Raw genomic sequence first — 14817 nt, 5'->3', positions numbered from 1 at the left:
TACAGCTGCATACCAATAAAATGGATGATTTTCTAGGAAAGTAACATTTTTCAAAATTGACTCCAAAAGAGATAGAAAAGCCTGATCAGACAAATAATGACAGGAAAAAAAGTTTGTCAGGGCTTCCCTGGTGGCGCAGTGGTTGGGAGCCCTCCTGCTGATGCGGGGGACGCGGGTTCATGCCCCGGTCCGGGAGGATCACACGTGCTGCGGAGGGGCTGGCCCCGTGGGCCGTGGCCGCTAGGCCTGCGCATCCGGAGCCTGTACTCCGCGGCACGAGGGGCCACATCGGTGAGAGGCCCACATACCAAAAAAAAAAGTTTGTCAAAGGTCTATCCTAAAAAAGGTATCAAGCCCATAGGATATTATAGGAGAATTCTATCAAATCTAAATTAACTGATATAAAAGGAAGTTGAAGGATCTTAGAAACTATAAGAAACAGGGCCAATTCAGGGCTGTAGGAAGTTAGTCTCATCTGGGCAGAGCCATTGGGATGAATGAACTTCACTTGTTTTCAGTCATAGTGTCACTCTGCTCAAGATTTAAATTCCAGGGAAAGAGCTCCTGATTGACCCAGTTTGGGGTGCATGTTCTCCTCTAAAATCAGGCATGAAGTCAGCCCATCTACCCACTTGGACTGAAGGGAGGTAGAGCTATTTAGTCAAAGGGAAATCAGGCTCTGTTACTGGAATCAGGGGAAATTCATAATGGTTAGGAACACTGTCCATTATAATTGGATTGGCAAAAATTAAAAACACTCAACATTGACAAGGGGGTCAGGAAATGGGTACCCTAATATGTCCTCCTTTGGGAGGACATGTAAACTGCTTTCTTAAAGATAATATGAGAGTATCCTTTGAGCCAATGATTCTACTGCTAGGAATTTATCGCGCAGAAATACACGTGTAGTCAAAATAATCATCCAAGAATGTTGGTCATTGAAGTATTGTGTATAACAATGAAAAACTGCTAATATTTAAAATGTGGTTAAAATACAATATGGCATAGTATTTGTTCTATAGAATACTATATAAACCTTAAAAAAATACTTCCATGGAAGAGCTCCATAATAAACTATTAATCACAATAAACCAAATGCATAAGCATATGCAAAGTGTGATCCCATTTATGGCCTTAAAAAAACTCTAAATATGTATTAGATGCATATCAAAAAAAACAAACAAATATACTCCAAATGTTCGACAGTGGTTACCCACAGAAGGGAGAACAGAATGGGGATGGGGGGCAAGGACAAAATGGAACTCTCAATTTTCCTCTTTATATTCCTGTGTTATTTGAGTTTTCATGCTCACAATGAGTATGAGTTTTTGCCTATGTGTAAAAATCTAATGTGATCCATATGCTTATACATATTGCTATAGACAGGAATGTGGATTGACATCTTTCAAACCTTAGCATCAGATGCAAGCTTTTATATACAGAATGGATAAACAACAAGGTCCTACTGTATAGCACAGAGACCTATATATATCCTATGATAAACCATAATGGAAAAAAATATTTTAAAAAGAATGTATATATATATATATGTATAATGGAATCACTTTGCTGTACAGCAGAAATTAACACAATATTGTAAATCAACTATACTTCAATAAAGAAATATTAAGGGCTTCCCTGGTGGCGCAGTGGTTGGGAGTCCGCCTGCCGATGCAGGAGACGCGGGTTCGTGCCCTGGTCCGGGAAGATCCCACATGCCGCGGAGCAACTAAGCCCGTGAGCCATGGCCGCTGGGCCTGCGCGTCCGGAGCCTGTGCTCCGCAACGGGAGAGGCCACAACAGTGAGAGGCCCGCATACCGCAAAAAAAAAAAAAAAAAAAAAAAAGAAATATTAAAACCGAAAAAAAACCCAGCATTGATTATTTCTGTTGTGAATTTATAGGTAATCTTAATTATCTTTTTTGCTTATCTGTATTTTAATTTTATTTTAAAAATTAGCAGAGTAAAATAATTTACGTATACATAAGTTGCTACCATGCAATGTATAAATAAAGGGACATACATTGTTACTATAAAAATGGGCATGAGTATGTGAACAAGAAAATCGCAAAAGAAGAACTATGAATGGCTAATACTCTTAAACGCTCTAATTCTAAAGCATGTAGTTTGGCATAAAGTAAGCCCCTCAATAACCCAGTAATTGCAATTACTATTCCTTATTATTATAACAATATGTGAGTATGAAATACGTGAGTATTATAGAAAGCTATGGAAACTACCCAACAAAGGAAGCTGCTAAATCCTGATTGCAAGAATGTTGCACAGTGAAGCTCTTAATAGAGTCCCAGGAAAAGGAGCCCTCTCCAAGGGCACCAACCAAACTCCCAATGAAGCCGTCAGTCACGTTGCTAACCTACCGGGAACTTCTCTGAGAAGTTCACGTCCTTTGTTAACTATAATAGGAAACAGCAGGGCAGAGTCAGCAGTCTCCACTGAGGACTCATCTGAAGTTTGGCTTCCTGAGAACTGGTGTTTATTTGCCATGGGAGGAAGGGGAAGAAGACATGAAAACAACAACACAAATTCATTGGAAGACGGATATTCAGTTTTTAGAAGACGCGCACTCGTCCTACACTTCAAATCTTTTTTCTCCCTCACTTCCTACCCATTACTACCTTCCCAAGATTCTTACCATTGAAAAGAAACAGACCCCAAATCAGTCTACACTCCAACCAGTACAGCGTTTAAAAGGTAATGTTGTTAGTGTAGTATTTTATTATAAAAGTAATATATGATCTGTACAGAAAAATTAACAGAGAAAATGAAAAGCACCAATAATTCCACCACCCTGAAACAATCACTTTTAATATATTGGCATATGTTAGTCTATCTCAACATTTTTGAAATCAAACATACTTATCTAATTTTTCTCATGTAACCTGTAACATAAGCATTTCCCATGTTTCTGCAATCTCTTAATAAAGGTAATTTTCACTGGCTTTGTGGATGTATAACAGAAGAGTCCTGATGGCGAGAAGTGCTGAAGCACAGAAAGAAATCAGCAGTCAGTTATCTGAGACCATATCGTCTGTGGCTTTCAAAACAGGGAGCTTCAGGATTCACACAGATAACTCTGGAAGAGTCATTCTCCTTTAGAACTGCAGCATCCTCTTCTCCTCCTTCAGAGGAATTCAAGACAGAAGACACCAGATCTTGGCCTCTCTGATTCTCTTCCCCAAGTCCCAGGTAAGACAATGACAACTAAATGTTGTTCTGGTAATCTGACGACTCTGTTTCTTCCTCTGCAACTTCCGGATATGAGAGCAGTGAATAGGTGACTGTATTCTCAGCCTAGAGAGAGCAAAAGGGAGCAATGGGGATCCACAGAGAGGTCACAAGAATGAAGGCAACAGAAGAAGCGGCAGGGGAGAAAGAGAAGGAAAAGGAGGTGGCTGGGATGGCTCACCTGCATTTTGGCAGCCTCTTCAGCATCAGTGAGATTGGCTGTGGGCAAAAAGAACAGAGATCAGCGGGGGCACTGCCTATCCACGCTGCTGCTTGAAGCGAGGGCCACTGAACCCCAACTCAGGCCTGCAGGCCAAAAGCTTCATCCCCTACCCACCCTTGGTATCCCAGACATGGCCTCCCGCATGGGCCACACTAGTAGGGAAGCGCTCATTTGTGCTGCGTTCATTTCAAAGGATCACTGAGTTTTCCTCAAAGCAACCAGGCAGCTTCGGGGATCTGAGATATACAGGGGAGGAGATGGGGATTGTTGAGTATTAGAGTAAAGTAATCCAGACTTTTTGCCAGCCACAGATGGTGGCCTTTCCACATTGGCCAGATGTAGTATATCTTTGGAATACATTCTTCAAAGTTCCAAAGTTGGAACTTTGAAGAATGTGATACTTCCTGATCTCATAAAGAAAAAAAGCATGAGAGTGAGAGTCAGCAAGGGAGGCTGGAGGGAAGGAAAGAAGGAAGCAAGCAATGCAGCCAGTACTCTCCCTGGTAAATATCTAAAACACTTCCAAATGTCCTCATGTTTTTGCCAATAAACTCACTTTGCCAGTGCGAAAAGCAGCCTCAGTAACTGCAAAGCAGCATTCCTCAGGAAGTGGGGAGGGAGTCTGAGACAATGCATCTAGTGTCTTCATTCATCTCCAGGACACAATGAGTCCCTGTGTGCCATGCTCCAACTTCTGGAACAAACCACGTCCTGAATTCTCCTTCTAACGCATCCCTCAACCATCCCGGCAACTTAGCTGTGCCTTTTGGGAAACCATCAGCCCCAATGCCTTCCTGTGAAATAAATGTCTTGTGAAATATAGTTATGCCAGTGCAGGTAGAAGCAAACATCAAAATGGCTAATCCACTTGTGTTTGCACTTTTTTCTACAGCAGTTTGGCCCTGGTGAAGACTTTGGTCCATATTCCCATTTGGCCACAGGACATAGGGGCCTTGCTCAAAGCGCAGCTGGACAGCTGTGCCATTTTGCTCAAGCTCTCAAACCTGTTGGCTCTGCTCTGAGTCATACTCCAGCCATCTGAGGTGGAGTCCTCGAGGGCTTCTTTTTCCTGTCCGTTTCTGCTGTCCCCAGAGAAAGCTCCAGTTTCCCTCATGCTCTGGCTTTAAGTGCAGTCAGGAAGTCACCTGGAATATTACTGCTCCTTTAATACATTCCCACTTGGGCCAGGGCTTGGATGGTCACTGAATCTCAGAATGTCAGACCTGGAAGGGCTTAGAGATCACCCAGGCCAACCCACTCATCTCCTCAATGAGGTGACTAAACCCCAAGAGGGGGAATGACACTCAAGATTCCATTATATGATAGTGACAGAGCTAGGGCCAGGCCTGCATTTTAATAAACCTACACGAGTGGGCATTAGAACCAAGCTTTGCCCACAGAGTAAAGCCCACTAATGCACCTAGTACCCCACAACTTTCTCAGACCAAAATCTCTTCTTAATGTTCCACTAAGAGCTGAGCCCTGTTACCCTTACCCAATCATTCCATAGAGACAGTCTGAAGCAAATCTAGGTTTTATTCCTTAGAGCTCTTTCTCCTTTCCTCTAGAATTTTATCCCCTTAATTCTATTTGCCTTAGTCTTACAGCATCTAACCCCAGTCCTCTGCCAGCTCTTCCAAAGCTCCACAGAAAGACCTAAGTCTTTCTGATGTCCTGCTCTGGAAATATCCCCAGCACTTCTGACCCCAGAAACTCAGACAAGGCCTTCGCCTCTCTATCTAGGACAGGTGTTCATCTTCTCCTTGTCTCCAGTGAGGTCCTCTTTAGGCCCAGGAGTTAGTCTCAGAACTGACCAAGAGATTTGAGCCCCTGCCCTCCTCCCACTGACCCCTCCCTCTCCTGTGCTCCCAGCAGAACTCACACAGCAGCTTCTTGATGCACAAAGCAGGGTGTCATTGAACCCCCAGAGCGGGGGCTGCACTCACCTGGTTTCTCAGGGAGGGTATCTCCCATTTCCCTGTGCTCAGGGGTTCCTGGGAGAGCTAGGAGGGGCACATAGGAGGTTAGTAGTATTATGGGGTAGGACCTGAGTCTTCAGGACCAAGGACCACCAGAGGCAAGACTGGGTTAGAACCAACACACACCCTTCTCCCACACAGACGCCTCCTCTCCTCCCCACTCCCCGGGGACTACCCTAGCCTGTAAAAGGGCTGGTCTAGAGAGATGTAAGTTGACTAGGTTAACAGTAGTGACTCCTGGGACTGTCAGAAAGGCCATTCTATTGCATCCTTCTTAAGCTTGTTCTGCCTTTTAAAAATCACCTCTTTCTCCCTCTCGGTATCTCTCCCTGAATCTCTACATTTACTTATCATCAGTAACTGAGGTCTTGGTTCTGAACCAATTGCAAAGTGCTTTGTGAGGTATTAGTAGTATTATTTTCTCTATGTCAATGGCTCTGAGTCTTTTTTCCCTTTTACTTTCTCTATATCTGGATATCTTTAGCGCTTTCTCTCACCAGCAAGTTAGCTTTTCAGTGTTATGAATTGTGACCCTTTGCTTATTAGATTTGCATGGCACCTTCCCTTCTCTCTCGGCTCTTTTACATTAGTACTCTGGGGGAAGGAGGCTGCTTTCCAAGAGTTGAAGTTCTTCAGCTGATCAGTCAGTGAACAAATGTTTATTGACCCTCTTGCTGCGTGGCAAGCACGTGCTAGGTGCTGGCGGAGGGTGGAGGTGGGGGGGGAGCGCAGAACAAGAAGACGTGGTTACTGCCCTCCTGTGCTCTTGCCAACCCTTTTGGAATACAGCTTAGTTCTTCAAAGGTAGCCTACGTGGATTCCATGACCTGGAATACATCCTTCCGCCCTGCTTCATCTCTCCTTGTTTTCTGCCTCGTAATTTATGGCTTCAATGGCATCAAACTGCCTACAGCAACCTCCTTACTCTTCCCCTGATCCCCATCCTAGCCACAATGTTTCTCATTTCCATGTCTTGGCCCCCATGCCTGGAATGCTCTTCTAGCCCTCTTTGCCTGGTTAACTGCTACCCTCAAGCATCACCTCCCCCATAACGATAACAACTCACACTATGTGATGCTTGCTGTCTCTGCTAGCTGCCGACTCATTCACCCTCATAACCCTGTGAGGTAGGTTCTATTCGTGGCCTCATTTTTCAGACGAAGAAACTGAGGCCCAGAGAAGTTGAATGTGATGAGAAAAACAACTAGTATTTTCCTGAAAAAAACAACTTTGTTTTCCTGAGTTGCTGCCTAGGCATCTTACAGTATGATAACCTGCTTGCACCCAGAATCGGAACATTTAAGATAAGGACTTGAGTTTAGGATTCCCGCCGTAAGTTCTCGCTTTGCTTTTCCTGGGGCACCTTTTAAAATAACCACTTAGAGTGAAGCCCGCAAAATAGTGTCCTCCACCCCAACCACCTTACAAGTAACAGCTGCTTGCTACACTGCTCTCTCTCTCCCGCTCACCCATGATGGGGGACAGAGGACTGCCACCCCCCTTGCCATTTCTGGGATCTGTAAGTAGCAAGTCTTGTGACTCTACTTGCTTTGTGTGAGTGTACCGAAACTGTACTTTCAATCAAAATGACCCCGGGGTTTTCACTTCCCCAGTCTGGGAAGTGAGATCAGATCACCCACTATGTGGGTGGCGTGTGCCTCCTCTTTCAGCAGGTCATGATCTGCGTATTCTTAATTTAATACACCAACTCCATCTTCTCGACATATTGCATAACTCACCCAACGTTATCCAGCTGGTGAGCTGACGGGCTGGGATTTAATCTCAGGCAGTCTGGCCCTACCAGGTGTGCTTCAGTCACGACACAACATGGCATTCCTGTGAAGCCTTCTCTAACTGCCCCGGCCCATGCTGGGTTGCGTCAGCTCTTCTGTCCCCCGTCACAGCCTTTGCATTCTCGAATACTGGTATTATCCCCTCTAATTATACTGATCTATTTGCATTTCAGTCTTCCCCACAATATTATGAACTCCCTGAGGGCAGAGACTGAACTTCTTTATCCTGGCATCATCCACAGAGTCTATCACAGTGCTTGACACATAAGCAAGTTTGTTCAGGCCTGTTAAATGAATGAATGAATAAACTATGGGACTATATTTGAATGCTAAGGATTCTCTAGCCCAAAGATAAGGGTTCTAGCAATGTTTGGGGTTAGGGCCTTCACTAAGTAGGAACTGATAACAAGAGGAGCCAAGAGGAGGCACAAACCTGAAACCTGCTTTCGCCTGTGGCAGAACCAGGCTACTATGGCACCAGCAATAGCCACTGCAGCAATCCAAGCGACTACAGCCACCGCTATCGTCACCGATGAGAAGCTGCTCAAGCTGGACCCTGGGGAACACAGGCGTCAGAACAGGCAGTACCCGTCCCTGATCCTCCTCCAACACAACACTCACTTCCCCCCTCAACCTCACCTGCACAGGATTTCTGGAACTGGGCTTGTGCCTCTCCCAAACCCATGTTTCTCTGCTAATCAAATGAAGGCATGCTGTTGAGTGTGTAAGGGAGAGGGCAGGGTTCCTCTTAGCCCTCGGGGATGGCAGGGAGGATGGACCTGACGCCTCCACCACTGTACCCAGCACAGCCTTGAACTGTCAAGGACATGCCATGCCTTTGAGAGTGAATGGACATATCATGAGACATGAGAAGAAATTAGGAAAACCTCAGCTCTTAGGAATGTCCAGGAGCTTAGAGAAATTCTGCACCAATGAGAGAGCTCTGTTCCACTGCTGGGCTTGGTGTGATGGGGCCTATATTTCAAAGTGGAACAACAGCCTCGTCACCTATCACCTGGAAGCTGAGGGCTCCAAGCTCTGGCCGGTACTTAGCAAGGTGCCATGCCCCTGCCCTTTGCCCCAGAGCCCAGCTTTCCTGCTAGGGCATTTCTCAGATCTCCCTGTAGGTCCACGTGACCTTACCCCTAATTGTCTAACCCCTCTTCTCCCCTTCTTTCATCTTCACAGAGTTCCCACCTTGGACAGTGATGGTCACAGGCTGTGATGAGTGCAGTGTCAGCCCGATAAATGCCGTGCAGTGGTACTCGCCACTGTGACTGAGGTTTGCTTGTGGGATACAGAAGTTGGAACGCAGATAGGAAAATGTCTTAGATTTTCCATTCTGGAAGAATATGACCTTATTCAGAGGGCTGTTTTTCCAGCTGTGGCACCTCAGCATGATGGGCTCCCCTTCCTGGAACACGAGGCTAGGGGTCTGGAGCAGCAGCCAGTCTGAAAGACACAAAGAGACCACAGGACTCAGGACGTCTTGACTCAAATCCGAGACCCAGACCATCCTTACTGGTGGGCCACTGTGTGTGGAGGGAATCAGACACCCCTGGTCTCTAATTCTGGCTCCATCATGTATGAGCTCTGTGATCTTGGGCAAATAATTTAACGCTTCTAGCCCTCCGTTTCCTCGTATGTGAAAATAGTCACAATAATACCACTAGCTATCTACAGTAGTTCCTGGCACATAGTAGGTGCTCAGGATATGCTTGTCTTCCTGTTCCTGTCCTGCCCAACAGGCCTCTACAGGAAGGATACAGGAGACCCAGGAGTACAGTGCCTTCCCCGAGGAAGGGAGGGAGGGAAGAACCCAGTCTGACATAGGAGACAACATGTGAGGGGGACACAGCAGAGTCAAGTGTCTTTGCGGAAAGTCACGGACATCTAACAAATATTAGCTTATTTGGTGCATGCTAGTAAATGTGGCATTTCACTTCAGCAGGGACTTTGTCTAAAGGCAGCAGCGACATGGGTGGGCCATTAGCCTGCTGTGTACTTTTTTCCCCGATTTTCATCCTTTTACTGAGGAAAAAGATATTTAATTTCTTTGTCGTATAGGGAATAGAGGCTAAGGCAGGTACTTATAATCTGACCTCAGCCCACGCACTCCTTTTTCCTAAAGCTACAGGACAGAGTAGAGTTGGAATTGGAAAGAAAGGGTAGAAAACAATAGATACGTTGGAAGGGAGCCGGGACATGAGAAAGAAATGACAACAGCCACACGTGTGCTAGTCAACCACGCTTAGCCCCTTCAGCAGATCGGAATGATGCCAAAAAAGTCTCTACACTGGCTTCTGAGCCTGCCACAAACGCAGGTGAAATTGTTCAATACTGAGGGAGGGCGTGACAACGAAGAGAAAACTCTGGGCCACGGCTACAGTGGGACAATCCAGAGGGAAGGTGGGGAGCACCAGATCTTGCGACTTGGGTCACACAAGCTAGAAAACCCCACCTCTCCCAGTGGGGAGGCACCGCTGCGTCCCACCCATTTCCTCCCGTACCATCCTGTGTATTCCGCCTCTTGAGGAACTCAGGCGCTGGCTAGACATTCCACTCCAGGATTAGGTGAGCAGTCCTGGTTCCCTAGACTGCCTCTTTTATAAAGATTGGATTGGGGTAGGTGGGAATGCTGAGAATTGTGAAGATTTTTTTTTTTTTTTTTTGCAGTATGCTGGCCTCTCACTGTCGTGGCCTCTCCCCGTTGCGGAGCACAGGCTCCGGACGCGCAGGCTCAGCAGCCTTGTCTCACGGGCCCAGCCGCTCCGCAGCATGTGGGATCTTCCTGGACCGGGGCATGAACCCGTGTCGCCTGCATCGGCAGGCGGACTCTCAACCACTGCGCCACCAGGGAAGCCCATGAAGATTTTTTTTAATGAAGTAGAACCTGGAGAAAATGTCAAAGCTGCTTCCATGTAGCACCAGCAAGCAATTCTTGCACTTCTCCTCCCTGTCTGGGTAATCCCCTCTACTGAAGGTACACATCATTAGAACAGCACTTTCTTCGCAGCAAAGTCTCTACTGGTACCAGGTTGTAGTCTGGACAGTGGAAGTGTCAGCCTTAGACTGGTTTGTGCGAGAGGGCCACCTTAGGTCTCGAGCACAATTTCTTGGTGCAGATCTTGAGGGCAGGGCACAGCTTCATGTTCACGGCACCCACGAGGTGTTCTTTAAGTCAAAAAAGGGCCTTTCCATCCATCTCCTGGGAAAAAAACTCCTCTGCAATCTCCTGGAAGCCTTGTAGAGAAGCAATAAACTCATACACCTCCTCTACACTCCAGTGGCTAAGATTACTCCTGGTGTAGGCACAGCTGTTTGGAGGTTCCCTGGGTCACATTCCCATGTCCAGCTCTCACCAATAAAGGCCCAGGGACATTGGAGAGAGTTCTTTACCATGACTGGAATTCTCTGAACCCCAGCTAGAGTCCTCTTGACCCCTGTGGCACTTGCCCTGGATCTTAGCACAGGTGATGGCAGAGGAGCTGCAGCAGGGTCCGCACTGGTGAACACAAGCATAGTGGGCTTCCTGAAACTCTTTCATGTTTCTCCTCTTCAACCAGAACTGGCAGCTACAGTTCACACTGTACCTTTCAGTACAAGTCATGGAGCAGAAACTCTTGGAGTCCCAGAACTGTTCTCCAGGACTGTACTTCCCACAGTGCTGGAACTTCAGGAGATTTGTCTTCTTGACTACTCAGCAGATGGGCTGTCCCCTCCCCAGGGGCCACCTGACCGATTCTCATTCAGCCCTGTCGGGAGGCCAGTCTGTAGTGGCTTTTCAGTAATGGAGAACAACACACTGGGACAGGTTCTGCTCCGTCCCGGGTACCAAAGCCCTCAGTCATGTGGGTGAGCATCTGGGGCTTCACAATGGCTTGTGGAGGTTTGTTTGAGTCACCAATTATCTGGACACCATGGCTAGTGTAGGAGGAGGTGCTGATGGGCAGGGGCCACGGCTGCTTATTCACTGCTCGGTGAATTAGCATTCCCACTGGTCACTAGTTCAGCTTCTTCTCCAAGCCTGCTCTCCTCCTCCGTGGCCTTGGGGCTCTCTGCTACTGGAGAAGCCCTGGCAGGAGCACGGAACCCAATGTGGAGACATCATCGCCCTCCTCCTTGCATCTGACAGCCAACGTCTGGGTTTGCCCGGCAGGTGCACGGACTGCATGCAGAAGACCACAGGGACCTGGACTGTGGTGGCTGCGGGGCAGTGAGACTTGTGGCTGCTGCTGGACCGACTGGAGAGGTGCAGCTGTGGGGAGGGGTACCGGGGCTGACGGTGCTGGAGCTGTTGCCAGTAGTAGATAACAATCTGCTGCTGCATCACCACCCGTTTCTCCAAGAGCTGATCTGTTGCCGTCGCTCAATCAGTGAATGGGGCTGGATCTGTGTGTGGTGACTGAGCTAATAAGGGTCTGGCTCGGAGCAGGTGCAGCTGTACTGTCTTGCTGACCACTCCCCGCTGCTGCTGTCTTCTTGGCCACTGCACTCGCTGCCCTGGATCAGTCACTGTTTGGGATGCAGGCAAGGGCTCCACCACTCCTGTGCCTTTCCTGGGATAGCTCCAAGCGCCACCTATTCCTGAGGAGGGCCACTGACCCAAAGGCCCACGTGGGTGGCCACTTCTGCCTGGACCCATGTACCTTAGAATGCTCTTCCCACTGACCCCACCAGCTGGACTAAGGCTAAAGAACTGGCCTGAGGCCATAGAGGGAGCCTGAGCCACAGCTAGAGCCTGGCTAGAGGCCTGGGGGAGGCTAAACAGGGGAATCGCTTTCTGGGTGGAGCTTTGGGCTGAGCCTGTTGTTCCTCAGTGCCAAGTTCTTTACCTAAACTGCATCTACATGAACTCCAGCAGCCTGAGCAGACAGCCCCTCCTGCTGGACTACTGCCACTGCCCTAATAGGCTTCAGGATGAGTTGAGAAGCTAGAGGCACATTCTGGGCCAAGGTCTGGTTTACCTGGAATAGGTTTCTCAGCTGTGGTCTTTGATACATCTGGGCCTGGGACAGGTTGAGGGGGAGGAGGTGGTGTTCCCCAGTAGCACAGATTGCGTCAAAGTGGTAACACTGGGAGAGTTCACTCCGGGATTGGCTGGTGAGTTGGGAGGCTGATGTTGTGGCCAGATTGACTGAGGCCTGGGTGGTGCTCAGCTGCTGGCTTGTGCTGGTGTTTGGGGGAGCTGGCCTGCTGACTGGCAGCAGTTGTGGCCACTAGATAGCAGCCAGGCTGTGCAGCTGGGCCTGCTGAGCTGCTGCTGCACATGAACTGGTGGGGATACTGAGGCCCACGGAGCTGCCCCTGCAGTGCCTGCTCTGCCTGCTGTTCACACCGTGGCACTGAGCTCTCTGGGAACTAGCGCCACCACCTGACTAGGGACTCCCATTGGTGCAGTCGGCATTCCGTTGACTCTAGTCTCCATGATAGTGGTTCAGGGTCCCCATGGCTGGTGCTCTGGCTCCAGGCCTTCACATCTAGCTCTTCACCTAGGTCCTTCAGGGTGGTGTCCACCTCATATGCCAGGGTTCCTTGTCAACGCACCTGCTGGTCGGGTGGGAACTTGCTCAGTCTTGGGGGAGGGATCCCTCACCTCCACCCCTTCCTAGAGAGGCAGGAGCACTGAGGTTGAGGCCCTGCCAGGCCTCTGGGGCTTCCCTCCAGGACTGTCTTTTCCTGCTGAGCACAGAGGGTAGAGATTGCAGGCCTGGAGCTGCAGGCCCACCAGGCCTAGATACCTTTGAGGAGAATTTGAGAATTGGGTGAGGGAAGGGGAGTAAGTGAAGAATAGCGAGGACAATATTCATCATAATCATACTGCAGCTTTTCTCTATGGAGAACGTTTTCTTGCCAGGAGCTTTGGAGGATCATTGATCTGTTCAGCAAACATTTATTAAGCCCTGTTCCGTGCCTGGGGCTGGATATAAAAGGTGGTTAAGACACAACTTTCACCTCAAGTTGCACAGAGGGCAGGGGGGCAGGGAAATGCTGTTTCTCACTGGAACCTGAGGGGGGAGGCAGTAGTATCTCCACTGAGCAGATGAGGAAACTGAAGCTCAAAGGTAAATGAAATCATCATGTTTACAAGGCTAGTAATTTGCAGCGCTAGGATTCAGCTGTGGTCTGTCTGTGCATTTGACTCTGCCATAAAAATGCAAGGATTTCTATGAATTAGGGATTTCCTTCTGTTTCTCTCATACCCAGGTGCCTGTCAGTGGCCTTGTCACCTTCTTGCTCAATCAGCACCGAGACAAAAGAGCCCAACATATTCTGGAAAATTTCTTAGGAACTTCTACCTCACCACACATACTAAGCAATGGGGTGCGTGAAAAGGGAAATGAGTGGAGAAAAAGCCCTTCAAACAACTCACAGCCATGCTTCCCAGTAAGCAGGCAATTCCCCTTTCCGAAAAACCTCTGCCACGTAAGCAGATTTCTTCTACCCTCGTTCCCCCAGACTCTCCCAGGCCTTCATCCACTGACCGGAAATCACATCCAGATGCACAGGGTCGCTCAGGCTGGTCTGCTCTGTCTCACACCTGTAGTCTCCGCTGTCATTGCTGCTGGCCTTAAAGCTATAGCTGCGCTGGTTCTGGCTCTGGATGAAGCTCCCATTATGGAACCACAGGGTGAGGTTGCCTTCATACAAGTTGGTCCCCTGACACATCAGCGTCACGTAATCCTCCTTGAGCACACTGATCCACGCAGGCTGAATGTTCACCACAGCCTTCGGGAGACCTGCTGAGGGGCAGAGAGAGAAGGCAGCATGAGGAAAGGGACCCCAAGGGCCTAAGCAGACCCCAAATCTCAGATAATGGAAAACTGTGGCCATGCTGGAGACATCAAGAGAGGAACCCAACCCAGAACTGTTGTGCAACCAAAGGCAGTTCCTCCAACTCATGCAGCCCAAACAGGGGCCCCCAGGAATCCAGGTCCTCTCAGGGAGCTTGCCTCCTCCCCAGGGGAGAGGACAAGAGGTAGGGGAATGGGAGAGGGGGCAACACACACACACACACACACACACACACACACACTACACTACACATACATCCTTTGGGGAATCACTTTCCTCCCCTGTAAACTGAGGCATTTGGACACTAGTGGATAAACTCTCTCCACAGCTGAAAGAAGACAAATGGGGACATCTGGTGGAGGTGCCAGGCTGAGAGTCAGGCATCACGTTTCTGCTCTGACTTCTTCCATTCTTTCTTTTTTCTTTGGAATAAAAATTTTTATTCGTATAGTTGCTGTGCAATATTATATAAGTTACAATACAGTGATTCACAATTTTTAAAGGTTATACTCCATTTATAGTTTTTATTAAATATTGGCTATATTCTGTTCTACAATATATCCTAACAGCTTTTTTTTGAATTTTATTTATTTTTTTATACAGCAGCTTATTAGTTCCTTTTTTCCTTAAGATGTATTTATTTCTAAATAAAAAGAAATAAATACATCTTATAAAAAAAGAATGGAAGAAGTCAGAACAACAAAAAAAGATATATTTATTATTTTTTTGGCTGTGTCGGGTCTTAGTTGCGGCATAAGGGATATTTGTTGCAGTGTGGGAT

General features: G+C 47.8%; 1 protein-coding gene and 1 pseudogene across 1 annotated transcript in view; both read right to left on the bottom strand.

Moving 5' to 3' along the window:
• The window catches only part of FCRLA (Fc receptor like A), a 42919-nt gene that overhangs the window by 22328 nt on the left and 5774 nt on the right, over positions 1–14817 (bottom strand). The window contains exons 3-8 of the mRNA XM_067025411.1: positions 13727–13984; positions 8439–8693; positions 7675–7797; positions 5416–5472; positions 3428–3465; positions 3224–3312 (exon numbers count right to left, since the gene is read on the bottom strand). Coding sequence (XP_066881512.1) covers positions 3224–3312; positions 3428–3465; positions 5416–5472; positions 7675–7797; positions 8439–8693; positions 13727–13984 — 820 coding nt within the window. The remainder of the gene's footprint in view (positions 1–3223; positions 3313–3427; positions 3466–5415; positions 5473–7674; positions 7798–8438; positions 8694–13726; positions 13985–14817) is intronic.
• LOC131765106 (polyhomeotic-like protein 1 pseudogene) lies at positions 10309–12512 on the bottom strand (annotated as a pseudogene).

The sequence above is a fragment of the Kogia breviceps genome, chromosome 1 (assembly GCF_026419965.1).
Source record: "Kogia breviceps isolate mKogBre1 chromosome 1, mKogBre1 haplotype 1, whole genome shotgun sequence".
Lineage (NCBI taxonomy): Eukaryota > Metazoa > Chordata > Mammalia > Artiodactyla > Physeteridae > Kogia > Kogia breviceps.
Note: the sequence above shows the minus strand (reverse complement) of the source record. Positions and strands in the feature narration are given on the sequence as shown.